The 17833-nt window shown below is 44.2% G+C and overlaps 1 protein-coding gene across 5 annotated transcripts in view; it reads left to right on the forward strand.

The window, feature by feature from the left end:
- Positions 1 to 17833, forward strand: part of patj (PATJ crumbs cell polarity complex component) — a 108384-nt gene that overhangs the window by 5588 nt on the left and 84963 nt on the right. For 3 of the 5 annotated variants that reach the window (XM_011473812.4, XM_023954072.2, XM_020702216.3), the window contains exons 3-15: positions 531 to 709; positions 3667 to 3870; positions 3948 to 4087; positions 4890 to 5070; positions 7958 to 8086; positions 8867 to 9112; positions 9195 to 9297; positions 10579 to 10667; positions 11272 to 11401; positions 14719 to 14844; positions 17308 to 17369; positions 17443 to 17496; positions 17579 to 17713. In XM_011473812.4, coding sequence (XP_011472114.1) covers positions 531 to 709; positions 3667 to 3870; positions 3948 to 4087; positions 4890 to 5070; positions 7958 to 8086; positions 8867 to 9112; positions 9195 to 9297; positions 10579 to 10667; positions 11272 to 11401; positions 14719 to 14844; positions 17308 to 17369; positions 17443 to 17496; positions 17579 to 17713 — 1778 coding nt within the window. The remainder of the gene's footprint in view (positions 1 to 530; positions 710 to 3666; positions 3871 to 3947; positions 4088 to 4889; positions 5071 to 7957; positions 8087 to 8866; positions 9113 to 9194; positions 9298 to 10578; positions 10668 to 11271; positions 11402 to 14718; positions 14845 to 17307; positions 17370 to 17442; positions 17497 to 17578; positions 17714 to 17833) is intronic. The other 2 variants (XM_078945705.1, XM_011473814.4) reach the window with 1 other exon arrangement.

Consider the following 17833-nt stretch of genomic DNA (forward strand, 5'->3'; position numbering starts at 1 on the left):
TCCACTAGAGCTTCATCCTTTATCTCTGCTCATCAGTTTCCAACACAATGTAGCAAAACTGTTTTCTGTTAGTGAAACATCTCACCTGAGGAAGGAAAGTGAGGAGCTTCTCACAGAAACAAGATTCAAATTTGATTTCATTTGATTCCTTTTTATCTTCAAACTCAATATTTGTTAAATGTGTGGATAAACACGATAAACAGAAAGTGATAAAGTGCCAGAAAAAGGAGCGGAGAGAAGGAAAACTGTATTGATTCCCACCCCAAATCTTACAATCTTTGGATATGTTTAACACATAATAAGACACAAAAAATGAATGAAAAATGTTTATTTTAAAGGAGCTGCTCGAATCTAACAATGAGTGTTGACCTTTTGATTATTGTGAGCAAGTTCAGTGAAAAGAAAAAAGCATCTAACCCGGTATGTGTGTTCATCTGTGCGTGCTCGTGTGTGTTCATCTGTGTGTGCTCGTGTGTGTTCATCTGTGTGTGCTCGTGTGTGTTCATCTGTGTGTGCTCGTGTGCGTTCAGTGTCCTCAGTGGAGCGCCAGCAGGTTCTGGGAGCTCTGGAGCGTCTCCGGGCCAAACTGGTCCAGAGGGAGGAGTGGACCCACAGTGACAGGCTGGCCAACCTGCAGGTGGCGCTGCAGAGTCCGCTCTTCAGCCACATCCTGACCCTGCAGCACTCCATCAAGCAGCTGCGAGACCAGGTGAGACATGGCTGAGAGCAGCTGACGGCTTCTCTTCTTGCAAACCGCGTTCTGAACCCCTGAACTGGTTTTGGTGCGAGTGCGGACATGAAGCTCGGCGTCTTTCAGGTCCACATCTACCTGGACGGTTTAGATCAACGATAAACATGAAGAGAGACTTTCTCCTGTTTCTGTTGATGGGAGGAGTTATCCGTCTGCTGCCTCCAGTGATGCACAAAGTTCTTCACAAGTAAACTGTAGTAAAAAAACGAACACGTTCTTAAATGACGTCAGCTTTAAGTCAGAAAAGCGTCATGGTAGTTGAGAGAATGTCAACACTTGACCCAAAGCGCTGGTGATGAAGGGTTGATGCGTGAGAGTAAATGTAACGCAGAGTCAGCATCCTAGGGGCTGTGATTGGACGCTGGCTGCTGTGACATCATCCTGGGACGGTCCTCATGACTTCTGGATGTCGAGGAGACGAACTTCAATGCTGCTCTTGAAACTCAGAAGCTCCGATGTGACATTCTTCAAGTCGCAGCCCAAGTTATGAGTCTGAGTCAAAGGTTCAAGTCTAGTAGGTAAAATGAGTTTTGTGGTTGGACAAACTTTGGACGTGCAGCAGTTTGTCAGACCTGACAGTGGTCTGCAGAGAAAAACAGAGACAAAGAGTTGACTTCTTAACCCTTGAGCTATTTTGTGGGGTCCAGATGACCCCATCCTTACATTGATGTGTTATCCCATAAAGGTGGAGAGGATTTCATGTAATCCATGGACACCAGTGAAGATCACAAATCATTAAAAAAAAAAGGTTCAGCGCACTGTCTAGTGGGTCTAGATGACCCAACTTAACGTGCCTTGGATAGCATAAGGGTTACAGCCCAAGTTCCATCCTCCTAAACCTTGGATTCCAGCAGATTGTTGAGCAAAGTTCTGCATTTTCTAAACTATTCTGTTCTATCTTTGTTTACTTTCCCTGAAGGTTTGTTTACACTGTGGTGTCACATGTTTGAGTCCCATTTTTCTGGGTCAGTTACTTTTGAGGAGTCAGGCTTTGAGGGTTTTGACGTCGTCATCCTCCTGACTCGAACAACAAACCGCTGTTATGTTTACTGAGCCCACCCAGGTCTGTCAGGTGTGGCCCCGCCCACCCGCTACATCTGTATTCCGCTCGCGCCGGCGTGCGCTCGTTACAGTAAACAGTCCAACCGGGCCAAATTAAGATAATGGCAATAAGGGGCGGCAGGCCTCATATTCTAAGTGCTGCGAAGGTCACAGAGAGTGTATGAATGCGCGCAGCAGAGCTTTGCCTCGCTGCCTTTATTTATCCCCCCCCCCTCCTCCAGTGCTTTGCGGATCTATCAAGCTTTAATATCTGGTGTCTCGCTGTGAGTAACGGCCTTGTCCAGGCCGTATTGATGAAATGGCTCGCGATCCTGCGCCGTCAGCCCGGCCCAAATAAGCCGCAGACTGATAAGTTTCCACAATGTGAGTGTAAAGGTCATTAATACATTACCTGTTCAGAGAAAGGCCCTGCAGAGGAATCTATTGATTTTAGTTTTCTGCTCTCGCCTCCCTCTTACCCTGCGGCCCCCGCTTCCATTTTTTTCCGTGGTTCTGTCCACCGCGTCCTTGCGTGCGTCTCTGGCTGCACCTCTCCATCTTCCTCGGCGAGATGCAGATGCAGCGCGGCGCTTTCATCAAGAGAAGGGCGGAGAAGGTCCCCCCCAGCAAAACCAGAGGCTGCACATGTGTCTGCATGACTCTGCATATTGGTTTCCACGGAAACATGCAGAGAGGTGCCATTCCTTCATCTGTTTGACTCTGTGAACGGGCCACATTAAACCTTACATTATGATGAAACTACCAGCTTCCAGAAGAATATGGAAGTTTTTTTTTACCCATAATTCATAGTACTTGACATTTGGAACTAGAGAATTGCATATTACTTTGAACTCTGGGGGAAAAAACGTTTTGGTAGGGTTTTTCTGTATTTTCAGCAGTGGTCGGTCTCCACAGCGCAGAGTTGTTTGGTCTATGCTGTGCTTTTACTCCATCCTTGTTAACGCGGGGTGTTTGGTAGATGATGTCATAGCTTTGGGAAACGGCGCCCCAACACTTTTAGTCATCACAGCAGAACTGAATGGACCAGGGTCCACTGAGCCGAGGTCTGGACCACCTCTGCTAACCCAGGATTGAGTGAACTGTGCCACCGTGGTACAGTTCACCTAATCGCGTCCGAGCCCAGAACAGAACGATCACAGCGGACAAACCAGTCACACTCTGGCCTCAAATGGACTCTGGTAAGGGTCCGCTGACCTGTGTCCTTATAGCTAAAGGACACACTGGTTGAAACCTTTTCTTGGTAAGCAGAGTGAGAATCATTGACTGTGTTCCAGAACTGGACTGAGTGACCCCTGCCTCCTCTTGTTCCAAACAGGAAGTGCCTGCAGGTTCCAAGAAGCCAAAATCTCATAGACTTCTAAAGAAAAACATTTTTGCTCTGATACCTTTTTTTTTAACATGAACTTGATCATCCTCATTTTTATCATGATATGTTTGCTGTAGTGGACGATATTTAATTTACAGACTGACCTTTCAGATGCCTTAATGAGTGACTTCACACTAACAAATGATGAATAAATGATCAAGAATAAGAAGTCCAGTTCTCTTGTAGACTCAATATGGATTAGAGAAACCGAGTTTTGGCATTACTGAGTCTGATTTCTCAAGACAAACCTGAATCCTGACAGAACAGATCATCATGACAAAAATGCTGACTCAGCGTTGAAGCAGCTAAAATGAGCGTGAGGAGACCTAGTTACTGCATGTATGAACCTGGATGAGTCACATGACCCTGACTTAAGAAAACTTTCGATGCTCACAGATTTCTTATTTAAGTGTAACCTCATTGTTGATCGACAGTGTGGTTTTGTGCGTTCTTGTATTTATCCTAACTCCCCCCCCCCCATCTGCAGCTGAGTGACATGCCTCCTGACGCCGACTTCGGCTTCTCCAAAAAGGGCCAACTCATCTTGAGCGCCTTTGATCCAACCACTACTTCAGCCACGCCCACCCGCTCAGACTCCTCCTCCGTCCTGACCAATGGCTCATATCCATCCACCCATCAGACTCCACCCTCTCCTGACCATCTGCAGGAGTGGCTCTTTGCTGCAGCCCAGGTAGGCGGAGCCACAGCTGATGGAAATGCTGAACTGGCAGTAGATCTCAGTTGATTAGTTGGTGTCTGCACCTGCAGGGGCGGGACACGCAGGTGATCACCCTGACCCGGCCCCCTTCCACCAGTCTGGGCTTTAGCGTGGTTGGTCCGAGTTCTGCAAGCGGCGCCGCTCAAGGCTTCTTTGTGAAACATATCCACCCCGGAGGGATCGCCCACAGGTGAAGCTGCTGTCAGCAGAGCGCCACCCTGAGGGTGTAAAGAATCATTACCCTAACCAGTGTATCAGTCTTTGCAAAGACAGAAATATTCCATCTTTACTGTGGTGTCTGAAAAAAAATGCCTGCAGCTGAATTTAAATTTAAATAAAGAAACTGAACAAAACTGCAAAATGAATGAACACTTTCAAAATAAGAGATTTTCAGGCAAAACAGTAAAACTGGGGTTTTCATTTGTTCTTCTTTTCTGTTTAACACACTAGAAAATCTAATGATCATAACCTTTTGTGTGAATCAGTTCTATTCAGACGGGATCTATGGGATGCCGTTTGTAAAACTGCACAGTCAAATATTAACAGCAATATTTATATAGGAGAAAAAAACTGTTTTTATTTTTCAAATGCATATTTTCACCTATTTATGAATGTTACATTTGCTAACTAGATATTTGGTTCGAATGCTAGTTATTTAATTTGAAACTAAATATTTTTTCATAATTATATGTTGACTTTACAAACAGAATATTTAGTTTGTAAACTAAATATTTAATTTAATAAAATTAAACATTTAGTTTGCAAATTAAATATATCTGACTTCTAAAAATGTTGTATTTGAAGCCTTCCAGCTTCATGTTGTTGAAGTTCAGAAAGACAACAGCAGGGAAAGTGGATCGCTCTTAGATTCAGTGTTTGTTTGTCTTTCTGCACACATTTTGAAACCGGAAAAGGGTCACATTTCTGCTCTTGTCCTCAGCATCTGGCCTCATTGATGTCGACCTTTTTCCCCCGTTTGTGTTGCGTTAAAGGGACGGGCGTCTCCGGGAGCAGGACCAGATCCTGGCGATAAACGGCAGTCTTCTAGACGCGGTAATCAACCACCAAGAAGCCCTCAGCCTCCTTCAGCAGCCCGGGGAGAGGGTGGAGCTTGTTGTGGCCAGGAACCGCCCTCCTGAATCAAAGGCCGCACCCCCCACGCTCCTAAGCACGGTGAGCAGCTGCTGTCCTGCATTCAAACTGACCGTCACCAAGTTTGTTAAGCTTAGCAGAGCAGCTTGTTTTTTGGTTTTTGGACGGTTTTCCTCACGCCATCGTCTCGTCACCACAAGTCTGCTGACCATGAGCTGCGCTGGTTCTTCTCAGACAGCGACCATCTGTTATTATGACTCTATGTTGGATCAGTGCAAAGCCCCCAGCACTTCCTCCTGTCCTCCAAAAACTCCACCTGATCTCATCCAACAAGCTCCCAGACCTGAGAGCCGCTTAGGATCAGGAGAAACCTTCCTAAACACAAAGTCTGTTCAATCAAAAGCTTGAATCACCCGGAGCTTCAGGAACCAAACTTTTGAAGGTTTGACAAAAACTGGTTTTGTGTAAATAATGAAAACCATCGACCGTCATCAACCAGAATGTAATACTAACGTAGTTTGTTGTGGAAGAAAGACATACTTTTTTTAAGGTTTTTTTCCAGTCAAATGAAAAAAAGATTGCGAGTTCAGAAAGAAATTTTGCAAACTGGTCAGATCTGAAGATCTGAACAAAAACTCAGCTGATGTCAAAGTCCACATTAGGTCCAGACGTCTTCCTGCAGCACCTTTCAGCTGCTGGAGACCCAGGAGATGGAAGAAGGCTTCACCTGGGAAACCTCAGCTAGTCGCTTCAGGACCACGTGTCCCAAAAGTGTTTTCAAACTCGGCTTTGATAAAGCAGGAAAAGTCCTCATCAGCTTGAGTCAGCATCTCTGCTGCAGCTGCACATGGAGGAGCATGGAGGAGGTCGCCTGAGGGAGCTGAAGGTTGTTGACGGCACAAACGAGGACAGGAGAGTCCACACCTGTACAGACATGAATGCAGCAAAATCTCCCCCATCCCATCCAGGTTTCTGCTGCTGCTTCATTTGTGATGAAGCTGTTTCAGCTTTCAGTTCAGGGACAGACTTCTGCGATCTTCCCAACCAAGAACTTTCTAATTTCCAACAAAGCAATTGTCGTGACTGTGGGAAACATCTGTTGACTTTGGAAATAGTTGTCGGGAATTTAACGCAAGTAGTTGAAGTAGTTTTTGTTCCTCCATTCATGGAGCAAGAAGGCCCACAAACACGGATCCGTGACGTTTTCGCCTCCTGAACGTTTTTGTTGTCTCAAACCGTCTGTTTGTACACATGAATCCTGCATTCACCCAAACACATCCAACATGTCATTTGCAGCTTCATAAATGGGCGGCCGTGGTGCAGCGGTAGGGCGGTCGTCCCATGATCGTAAGGTTGCAGGTTCGATTCCCGCCTTGCACGCCCATGAGTCGAAGTGTCCTTGGGCAAGACACTGAACCCCACCTTGCCTCTGGTGGTAGGCGGGCGCCTGTGTTTGGCAGCGGAGCGACCACCAGTGTGTGACTGTGTGTGTGAATGTGTGTGTGACTGGGTGAATGGGTCTGTGACTGTAAAGCGCTTTGTCCTTGTAGGAAGAAAGGCGCTATATAAGTATACGCCATTTACCATTTTACCAAATGAGGTTCCACTGGATTTCTGAAAACCAGACTCGCACCAGATATGGATTAAGATGGATTAAGATTCCATATCCACACACAGTTCCTTAAATGGGATCAGTTCTTACAGGTAAATGACCCCCCCAGTGGTCCTTGAAATCTTTGTGAGGGTGACACCCCCCCCCCCCACACACACACATGACATTATAGGGGCTGCTGTGGATGTGAAGGCCTCAGCAGGTTTCAGTTGTCTGCCTTTGGGGGGGTCATAAATATTCCCTGAGCTCCTGAGCGCGTCATTCCATCCTGATTGATAGTGGGATAATTTTCACTAAATAGACAGAAACCATAAAATCATCCGTGACTTTCTGATTTATAGTTTTGGATTTACGTCCCTGAGTTTCCTTTTGGCGTGGGACGATTCCAGCAGGGAGGATTTGAGGAGACCCTCAGAGGGGGAGCAGGAGACGCAGAGCCGAGCTCCATTAACGCGACCTCGATAAGAAGGGGAATGAATGAAAGAGGAGCAGCGGGGCGGCGAGCCTGGTATGCAGGACGTGGCCCCGGTCCAGCGGGCGGGGGGGGGCAGCAAACCGAAGAGGGGCTCTCCTAGATCCAAACAGCCCTCTTTGGTTTCAGAGGGGCATCTCTGCTCTGTTTCCGCTCAGCCCTCAGAAGGTCTGCAGCTGAACCCGGTCCAGGACCGGACTTTGGTTTTTGTTCTGTTGTCGCTCTACCTCCAAGTTTGGAACATTGTTGTATTTTGACCCCATTAGATCTTCAGCTGAGCACAGATGGACTTCACACTGGAGTTACAGAGTAGCTCCACTCAAAGACGGTAGGACAGTGGGCTGTCCCACATCATCAGCACTCCTCCACCGTGCCCACAGTTTCTGTGCTCCTGGTTTAAACAAAACGTTCCTCATCTGTCCTTCAGTCTGTTTTCCTGTGGTGCAAATGTGAACGAAGAACTGAGCTCTGTATAAAAAGATTCACTGTTTGTGGTCTGATTGGAAAAGTTTGAACAAAAAAAAGCAACAAAACACTTCATTTCCATTTTCCATTTATCACAAAACAGCTTTCTTTGATATCCAACCTTTAACTTTCAGCAAAAAAGGGAAAGTCAGTGAAAATGTTCTTTTTACTAAAAAGAAATGGAAACCAAATGTCAATGTTAAACATGCAGGAATGGCGTCTTCAGTTGTCATGAGGCGAGAGAGGATGAATGTGAAGACAAAGGGCATCGTTTGTACAAACACAAATGAATCCCACAATTCCATCAGAAGTTTTCTGGAAAGTTTAGAAGTTTATAGAGGTCAAAGTTTCTAAGTTTTCATACGGATTGATGGCAGTGCTGAAGCGTGGATCAAATCTCTGCATGTTCTCTGCTGCAGGCTCAGTGGGGTCACGTGGAGGAGATCGAACTCTTCAACGACGGATCAGGTCTGGGCTTTGGCATCGTTGGTGGGAAAACGAGCGGCATGGTGGTCAGGACGATCATTCCGGACAGCGTAGCCGACAGGGTAGGTGCATCTCACCGGGACACTCAGCCGTGTCCAAACGTGAACCTCAAGCAAACACTGAACTGAGGTAAACCTGCAGGCGGGTCCAAAAGGAAGTCTTCAAGTCCTCAAGTTTTGCTTTGAGTTTAGGTTGTAACATGGTGATGTGGTGACAGAAGGACAAGTACAGATTCCCAAGTACTTGTACTCTGTAACCTGCTCTAAGGTGATTCCATCTGTCCATCAGGTCCAGGTAGGCAGGAATTACAGTTCTTTTACAGTTAAACCACATGATTTGAGTTTTTTTAGCGTTCAAGGACGGCCCTAAAATTGTAAACCTGCTGCTGTTTGGATGAACACAGAGCTGATGTCCTGGCAATGGTAAATGTTTTTTAGACTTGTTAAAATCAGTCATTTCCCACGGCACACCTGACCGTCTCCGCCAGCTCACTAGTGTACCGCGGCACACTGGTTGAAGAGCCCTGCCTTGATCACATTAATTAGAGTAATTGGAGCAGATGAATTCTGCACAGAAGTGGGAGGAGCTTTGCCGCTCTCACATTGACACACTCATTCTCGTTGTTCGCAGAGGCGCTTTCAGCTCTCTGGCTGTGGTTCTTTTATCTTTGGTCTGTCTTCTGTTGCTCATCACTCGTCTCCATCTGTTTCCTCTTCCACCTGAGTGATCTGGAGAGCTGCCTGGATCAAATTTACCTTCAAAGTCACTCTTTGAACGTAGACTTTTGTCAAGCAAGTACAATTTCTGAATCCCTCTGATTGGCTCCTTTCCGCTTTCATCAGGATGGACGCCTCCGCACAGGCGACCACATCCTCCGCATTGGGGCCACGCCCACCAGCGGCCTCACCAGCGACCAGGTGGTCCAGGTGCTGCAGGCCTGTGGCAGCCGTGTGAACATGCTGATCGCCAGGGACCCCCATGCTCAGAAGTCGGTGGCCCCGCCCCCTCCACTACCTCCTGACTCCGCCCCCATCACTGCTCCCCCACAACTGCCGGAAGCCCCTCCCCAGCATTTTCCCAGCAAGATGGTGAGGGCTCGACCTTTCTGGTTACCATGGCAATTTCAGAAGTAGGAGTGTGCTTCAGAGTCTGTGTTTGTGTTTTTTTTAGCCAAACCTGGAAGGATATGAGATCCATGAAGTTCCTCTCACCAAGAAGGACGGTCAGAGTTTGGGCATCTCCATCATTGGCTACAACCCTCTGACCAGCTCAGGTTAGACTGTTGGTTCTGTCGATGCTGAGTCTGGACTTGTGCACCCAGTCTGCCTCTTTCATTTTGGTTTTTGCACAATATTGGCTTTTATTGATATGCTAATATTCTATATTATAACTATTTTTCTCTCCTACATAGTTTTAATACATGGTCCACGAATCGATAAAATATTGGAAACAATCTAGATATTTATTATTCATTTGGCATTTAAAACTAAATGAAAATGCTTTTTAAAAGAGAAACTATTTTTTTTCATTATAAACAATAAAAACAAAATGTTTTTGACATAACGGCTTCAAACATTCAAATCTGCCTTTTGGGTCTTTTAGACTGGTTTGTTCTTTGTGGTAAAAAAAAGTGTCATTGTAATTTATTTAGGTATTGTTTGCAGTGATATGAAAAAAAGGGTTAATATATTTTTGGTTAACACTCCCCTCCTGATCGATTTAAGACCTTTCCACACCTTTTTACCAACATAACTGATAAAGCTACACTCTGTTCCAGATAGATTTTTGTTGGTTAGCTAAATCCTTAATACCAAAACCTCAAATGTGTTGGATGATTTCAAAACTGAAATGTTTTTTTTTTATATGTTTACATTTTTAACAGAGTCAAAACCATAAAAAATGCTTTGAATTACTTTTTAGGATTTAGCAAAAACCAAACCTGCTCTAAACCAAACAAGTCAAGTTCAGAGAAGCTAAGTTGAATCCCTGTAAAGGCCGTGTCAGACCGACGTTATCTACAATTTAAACATATTGGGCAGATGACAATTAGCCATTCGTGGAAAAAGGGAGGAAAGTTTAGGTTCTTTAAGTGAAATTTTCCTAGATGTATCACAAATGAACCTCACTAAACTCATGAAAGCTGTATGAATGAACCACGTTAGAGGCGCACTGATGCGTTCATGGTCATCACGGTCATCACGGTTGTAACTAACTTGGAGAGACGTTTTCATAGCTGATGCAGCTGATTGCCTTCCTGTGTAAAACATTGCTGATACTAAAATGGCACTGAAATAACTGTGGATCGTCGCTCTGCAGCCGACTTTCAGCCTTTTTGACCTGTTTTGGTATCAAATGTTACACATTTCAAAGAGTCTCCAGCTCTATTTTGGGTTATTTTTCTCTTTTTTGTTTGATTATTTAAGCATTTGAAAGGCTTTCTTATTGTCTGTTTGTTAGCCAGGAACTTCATTAAAACCTTGTGTGTTTATGTCTGTGTGTGTGTGTGTTTGTTTTGTACATTTGTGTCTGCGTGTGTGTGCACGTGTGTGTTCAGATGCTGTGGGCGTGTACGTGAAAGAGGTGGTTCCCGGCAGTCCTGCAGATCTGAGCGGGAATATCCGAGTCCAGGATCGCCTTCTAGCTGTGAGCATTAAATGTTTGTGGTTCTGATGTATAATAAATAAATAATTAAATAAATAAATATAAAAATAAATGTTTTTTTTGAAGATTTTTGAAGATGAAGTTGTTTGACACTTTTTTGTTACGAATATAATTCCACGTGTCAATTCATAGTTTTGATGCCTTCAGTGTGAATCTACAATTTTCATAGTCATGAAAATAAAGAAAACTCTTTGAATGAGAAGGCATGTCCAAACTTTTGGTCTGTCCTGTACATTTTAATGAATGAAGATCGTTTTGTTTTTCCACCTAAAGTTGAATTAGTTTTTGTGGCATTCCTGTATTTCCCCCCAAAAAACGGTTGGATTGATCCGTGTTTTGTTTGGTCGGTTTTCTCTGAGACTCCTGAGATTAATTTGTCTCTTTATAAAATTAAAATCACTTTATCATTTTTAAACATGGATTTCTTCTGAAACTTCTGATTTGTCACAGACTGATGTCCTGCTGTCAGATTAGAAATGGTTCAAATAAATCATCCTTCATCTGATGTAACATTTTAGATTTGGTTTAATTCAGAGAATTTGATTCCAGTACTTCGGTCTTTGAATTTGCCGTTGTGTCTGAACAGATGGACGGCGTGAGTCTCCACGGTCTGACCAACCAGGAGGTTCTGAATGTGATGAAGCAGACGGGCCGCAGCGTGCTTCTCACGCTGGTCAGGAAAAAAGCCCGAGCTCCAGAGAGATCGCTGGATAAAGGTAAGAGGAAAAAAGACCCTCAGAGAAAAATCATTGAAAAGAAATTCACTTTTTTCTAATCTGTTCTGTGAGAGCATGAGGAGTTTCAGACCAACGACAGCGAGAGACCTGTCAAAGTATAAAGATGTGCACGTTAAAGTCCCACTCAGATCAGCTTTGATCCACTTTCCGTTGCCGTTTTTAGGCTAAATCCAAAAACCTGTGGCGATTTCTAGGACATAGTTTCTGCAGAGCGGCAGGAGTTCATTAGAAATAATGAGTTGTTGGTGGAACTGTTGAGCCCCTTCCCCACACCATTAATGAGAGCTCTCTGTTTACATTCTTTACCGCTAGCTTATGGTCTCTCACAGTTTCTTAATAAATACTCAGAAATGCAGTTTTAAACTGAATTTTCTTTATATATATATGTCCTCCATTATCAGAAAATGTCGGAAACAATGGGCCACAACAGGATCAAACATTTGGCGTGAATTCTGTTGGAAGAGCATAATGAGGTTTTTTTTACTACACCCTCTAAGAAAAAATACCCAGGAACAGGTAGTAGGTGTGGTAATAATGCAGCCAATCACTTCCATGTATTTTGGGACTGTGTGGTTGTCAAGAAATACTGGTCTGACATTCATGAACATCTGCAAAATGTATTTTCTATCGTCTTCCCCTTCTTCTTTGAAAGTCTATTTTGGGTCAAATAGATAGTCTGGACAACAAAAGGAAGAAATTGCTCTACATTCCACTGGCGGCTAGTAAGAAAAGAATAACCAGAAAATGACTTAAAGCTGAATAACCGACTACAGAGGACTCGATGTTGAACAAAGAATTTATACAATCACTCAGTACAAATACAACTAGATGTTTTTTACACTGCTTGGTCTAAATCATGGGTGCCCAAAGTAGGGCCCGTGGGCCAAATTTGGCCCACCAAAGGTTGTCTTTTGGCCCAACAAGTCATGCCTGTAGAGGCCGCAGAGTGTTTAGCTAAAACCCTGTAACCTTTCCCATTCATTCATGGAGCGACAACGGCAGTCGCAAACGGATGAAGGCATTTCAAACAAACATGGGAGGAGGATTATCTTTCTCCAGAAATCTCTTCTCAGGCTGTTTGTCTTTTTTGCCGCCACTACAAGACTAAACACGCAGTTTTATCCAAACACAAAGGTGAGGCGCAAAAGACAAATTCTAGGGAGGTCCAATCTAAACTTCTGACACAGCAAGCCACCCTCATGACGCCCTCTGCAGCACAGGACAGCGCCTCGTTGGCTAGCTACGAAAGTTTGGCGTTAATTGACGAGAGTGATTCAAAGAAAAATGTTGCTAACTTTTTAGTCTCACTAATGTGCGTTACCTTGAAAAGTACCAAATGCAAATAAATAAACTAAACTATATTCTTTATTCTCTGCTAATTTTATTAAATGATTGCATTTGGCCCACAGATGGGGATCACATTTAGATTTTGGCCCTCTGAGCGAAAAGTTTGGTTTTTGTGGAGTGTCACTGAAATTGTGTCCCACCATTTATGTTTAGAAAATCCCTGCTCCCTCACATGGATGTTTATTCTATTCTCATTTAAAACTGAGAAATCAAGAACATTGTAATCTATCAATACAATGTACAATTAATCATGTGCTTGTTCAATAAAAAATACATTTGTAAAAAAAAGAGAATGTTACAGGAACACCGTTTTCATCCGAGGGGGTCTTTAAAGCTATCACAAACATGAGAGGACTTTCCGTTTGGGTCAAACATCCACCTTCAATGAAAACAGACCCACATTGTCACAGATGAGCAGGTGTAGATCTCAGAACCCTCAGCAGTGTTAGCAGAAAGATGAAACGAGAGCTTCGAAGAGCTAAACATCACAACTGTTTCTTTATTATGCAAGAAGCGTTCTTTAGCTTTGAGTCCTGACTATTTTGTTTGAAGCTTCCACAGAGGGAACATCAGGTTAAAGAAAGTCCCTGTGCTGGGGTTACTTTAAGGTAAAAAAAAACTCATGGTAAGTGGGACTGCACACCTGGACCAAGCAGGTGATGCATGTCAGTGAGGGGGAGGAGCCTAGATCAAACTGCAATGAACAATGAAAACTCAAAGAAATGGTTTGTTATGAAGCCAGAAATCCTCGAAAACACAACAAAAGTTAACAGTTTGGGATAAAGAGAAGATTTCAGTAGAAACTTCTCCAGTGTTTTTCTTCATCATCTTCACTTTGAGGGATTTTACCAAAACCGTGTTTCCCTTCAGAGCACAGATGGAGGCGGAGGTGGATCCACATTCTCGGTGGAGACAGAATACGTCCATCCCTCTGCCCTCGGCTTCAGCTTTCTGTCTCTCATGTTTGGTTTCCTGACTCTTTCTGACAAATCAGATTACAAGCAGAAAACTGTCAGATTATGAAGGAGAATATCAAAGTGTTTCAGTTTGAAAATCAGATAACAGCAATCCTAATCAGATTACAGATATCAGATTATTCTGTTGACGTGATCACTTGGATAATCTGAACATTTGGGGAAGGATAGGACTCAACTTAAATGCTGACCGTCTGCAGATGATGGTCGTCAAACATCAGTCAGAAAAGGGGGCGTGGCCTTCAGGTGGAGGGTTTTGTTTGCTCAGTTCCTCATGGTCCCAGAATTAGGATTTTTGTGAAACCATCTTCTTCTGTGATCGTCTGGCTCTGCTCCTTGCTCCTCTGTTTCCTTCCTCCTCTGCTCCCTTCAGCCTTTGCTGCTTCCTCCTCTGCTTCCTTCCTCCTCTGCTTCCTTCCTGCTCTGCTTCCTTCCTCCTCTGCTTCCTTCTCATCTTATCTTTTATCCTTTACTCCTTCCTCCTCTGCTCCCTTCTTCCTCTGCTTCCTTCTCATCTTATCTCTCATCCTTCACTCCTTCCTCCTCTGCTCCCTTCTTCCTCTGCTTCCTTCTAATCTTATCTCTCATCCTTCACTCCTTCCTCCTCTGCTTCCTTCTTCCTCTGCTCCTTCCTCCTCTGTTATCCTCAGAGCCTAATTCACTCAGTTTAGGTTCTATAATAAGGAGGAGCAAGCAATCTTTTTTTCAACATCTGAAGAAAAGGAGAGCAGGAGTCTCATTTTCGTCAGGAGGAAACCCTCCTGGAAGTCTCCATCTGCAGCTGCACAGCTTTTACGCTCTACCAAACCTGACGTCAGGGTTTGGGTTCCACTTAGTTACATCAGGCTGCAGGCGGGTCAGCACCTAAAACTCTCTGTGTAAAACCTGCTCATCATATTAGCGATATTTCAGGCCATAAACTCTTTGAATCCTCAAACCTGGAAGGAGGAGATTCAGCCTCCGTCTGTGTTTCAGTGCAGAGGGAGTCTTCTCAGGCGTCTTCCAGGAGGTCTCTGCAGAAGAAAACGCTGTCCTCAGAATATGGATCCTTGACAAAGAAGCAGGAAGAGTTGTACCTGAACGCAGCTCGCCTGGACGAGGGTAAGGCGTTCCTGTACTGGTTTTGGACGTCAGGCAGGTTCATGAAAGTTTTGGTTCTGATCCAGAAACCAGAATAATCTGGTTCTGATCCATCTGTATGGAACAGCCAGGTTGTTTTTTAAAGAGCTGACAGTAATGCTGTGAAATGGAGAGGACAGAACAAATCCAATCTTCTTCCCCTGGTTCTGGTTCTGGTTTTGGTTCTGGGCTTTTAGTTTGTTGAATCAGCATATGGAGGTTACAAGAACCCAGACAGTTCTTTCAGGTTCTTTGGGGTTTACAGCCTCTGTTTTGTCTTTTCGTCTTTAATCTTTTTGAGTTAAATTGGAACTCAAAGGGCCGAAACCAGGGGTGTGAAACTCATTTTCACTGAGGGCCACATCAGCATAGTGGCTGTCCTCAGAGGGCCAGATATAACGTATACATGTAACAAAATGGAATGAAAAAGAAAATGTAACTACTCCTTGATGTTAACGCATTATTTATTTAATATAACTTTTTAAAGTGACAATTACAGCTGCATAGAAAACGTGTGTTTACTTGTTACTTTAGCATAAATCCTTTTAAATTTTGTCCACATATTAAAACCCACATAACTCCATTAATGAAGGATCAAACCGTCCAAGTGAATAAAGAAAAATACCATAAAACTGAGCTAGAAAGAACATGTATTACACGTGTAACATTTTACAAATAAGGCTGCACACAGCCTTGCATCCAACTGATGGTTTGATTAAAGCAATTTCTCTGCTCACACACAAAGACCTGCAAACATGGAATAATTACAACTGCAGCTACACATACATAATATGTAATCAACAACAAAAAAAAGTTATTTTGAGAATTTTAAAATTTTTAGGCTTACTCGGGCCACATAAAGTGACATAGCGGGCCACATTTGGCCCCCGGGCCTTGAGTTTGACACATGTGGCCTATATCATGCAAAATCAGCTTTCTGAGCTTTTAAGTTTATTATGATGTTCCAAACAACCCCAAAGTGGTATTTTGATCCATTCATGTATTCCTCTGCGCTGTGAGCAGTAGCCCCTCCCAAACCCTGGAAAGGGGCGGGATCTCATGAGCTGACCTGTAAGAACCACCCCATCTATGAAAAATCTGCACTGCAGCCCCGCCCCCAGGCAAACACACACCCACTTTCTCTGTGGAGCTAGCATTGATCAGCAAATGCTTTGATTTTATCTGCACAACGTGCACATCTATCTTCTAAAAAGTTTGGATGATGTTTGTTTTCGTTTGCAAATCGTTGACACGCTACCGATGCCGACCCTAGACTGACGTTTAGACTCTGTACTTTTTTTTTTGATTTTTACTTTTTATTTTTGGCTTTCTCATCACAACAAATAACAAACAATTCCCTGAGATACATTTGACCATAAGTCCACATCCAATAAGGTGTACCATCATTTTTTTCAAGTTAAAACAGAAGATTGCATTGAGGCAAGATGAGACATGAAGTTCAGTTAAACAGATACACCGTGAATAAAAGCTCATATTACAGTTACAACCCCAAATAAAGTTTAACAGTGTGCCATCTACGTTCAAAGACATCTGAAACTAGAAACTGTACATTTTTAGTAGTTAGGGGTTAAGGTGGGCATTGGGACACCGCCTGAGACAAAAAGCTGCTGGAGGAGGGAACATCATGAGCTCTGTAGCACCGATGAGAAGAGCTGGATGAAGCTGAAGAATGAGGCTGCAGAACTGAAACGTCCTTGAAGGACCGTCTTCAGCTCCAGTTATGTGTTCTTCAGATGCTTGATCCGTCAGATCTCAATGTAATCTTTAGAAGGCTACTCATGGGCTTAGTGTGTTCTTCTGCCACTCTGTTTTCAAACAGGGAGGAGGCTTAAACCTTCATCACTCAGAGCCCCACAGGTCAGGTAGATGCAGGCCTGGAGCAGCACTTCTCTCTGAGTTATTCCCTTCCTTTTATTCCTCATTAGCCTGCTAAGTGGCCAAAACGCCTCCTGACAGATGTAAAGTGTCCACCTCGTCTGACAGCGTCAATGCGATGTATTACTCTGTTTATTCAGCCGAGCGCCACAGATTAATGTCTGCACGGCTGCTGGGTTAGCAATGCTAATTTAATCATGCGCTGCAGCGCTGCCAGAGCCGCTTCCCAGCTCTGAGGAGAACCTGCTGTTTGACCCTGAGTCAAGCATGCATTAAACATGCACAGGAAGGCTCCTTCTCCAGGCTGAAGCTGCTTACTCCACCAATATTTCACCAGAGGTGAATTTCCGTGATATTCAGGAGGCCGTGGGTTGGAGTGTCGGACCTGCAGCAGAACCTCAAAGTAGCTCAGAGGTTCCAGTTGCTGAACGGATTAGATTGAAGTCCATTTTCCGTCTGTTTGTTTCTTCTAAAAAACAATTTCTAACTGACTTTACTTCAGCTGCTGTGAGCAAGAAGTGCTGCATAACGTCTGGTGTCTGTTTGCAGCTACAGAAGCAGAACTTCGGGCCAAATGGGAACAGGCTTTGGGTCCAGACTATCAAGTCCTGGTGAGTCCAGACTCGTCCTAACTCAGCTTCATGCTGCTGATGGATCAATCCCTCACATGTGTGCGTTTTTCAGGTGGTGGAGCTGGATCCAGTCATAGATGATGCAGAGCTGCAGAAGTCATCAAAGGTTAGCGTTTGGTTCTGACCCGCCACTTCAGACTGGTCTGGCTGTGGTTGGATTCAGCGTCTTGTCTTGTGTTGTCGTCCAGCTGCTGCCAGTCCACACTCTGCGTCTCGGTGTGGAGCTGGACTCCTTTGATGGTCACCACTACATCTCCTCTGTGGCTCCTGGAGGCCCCGTGGACCGACATGGAGTCCTGAGACCGGAGGACGAGCTGCTGGAGGTAAAACTTTACCCAGAAGTCCAAAGGAGACGCCTGCTGGTCACAGTTTAGCACATTGTAAAGTCAGTTTTAGAGTAGTTGTAGTCTACATTTAGTATTCATAAGTGCTTGTTTGTGGTC

The sequence above is a fragment of the Oryzias latipes genome, chromosome 4 (assembly GCF_053564925.1).
Source record: "Oryzias latipes strain Hd-rR chromosome 4, Olatipes_Hd-rR_3.1".
NCBI classification, from domain to species: Eukaryota; Metazoa; Chordata; class Actinopteri; order Beloniformes; family Adrianichthyidae; genus Oryzias; species Oryzias latipes.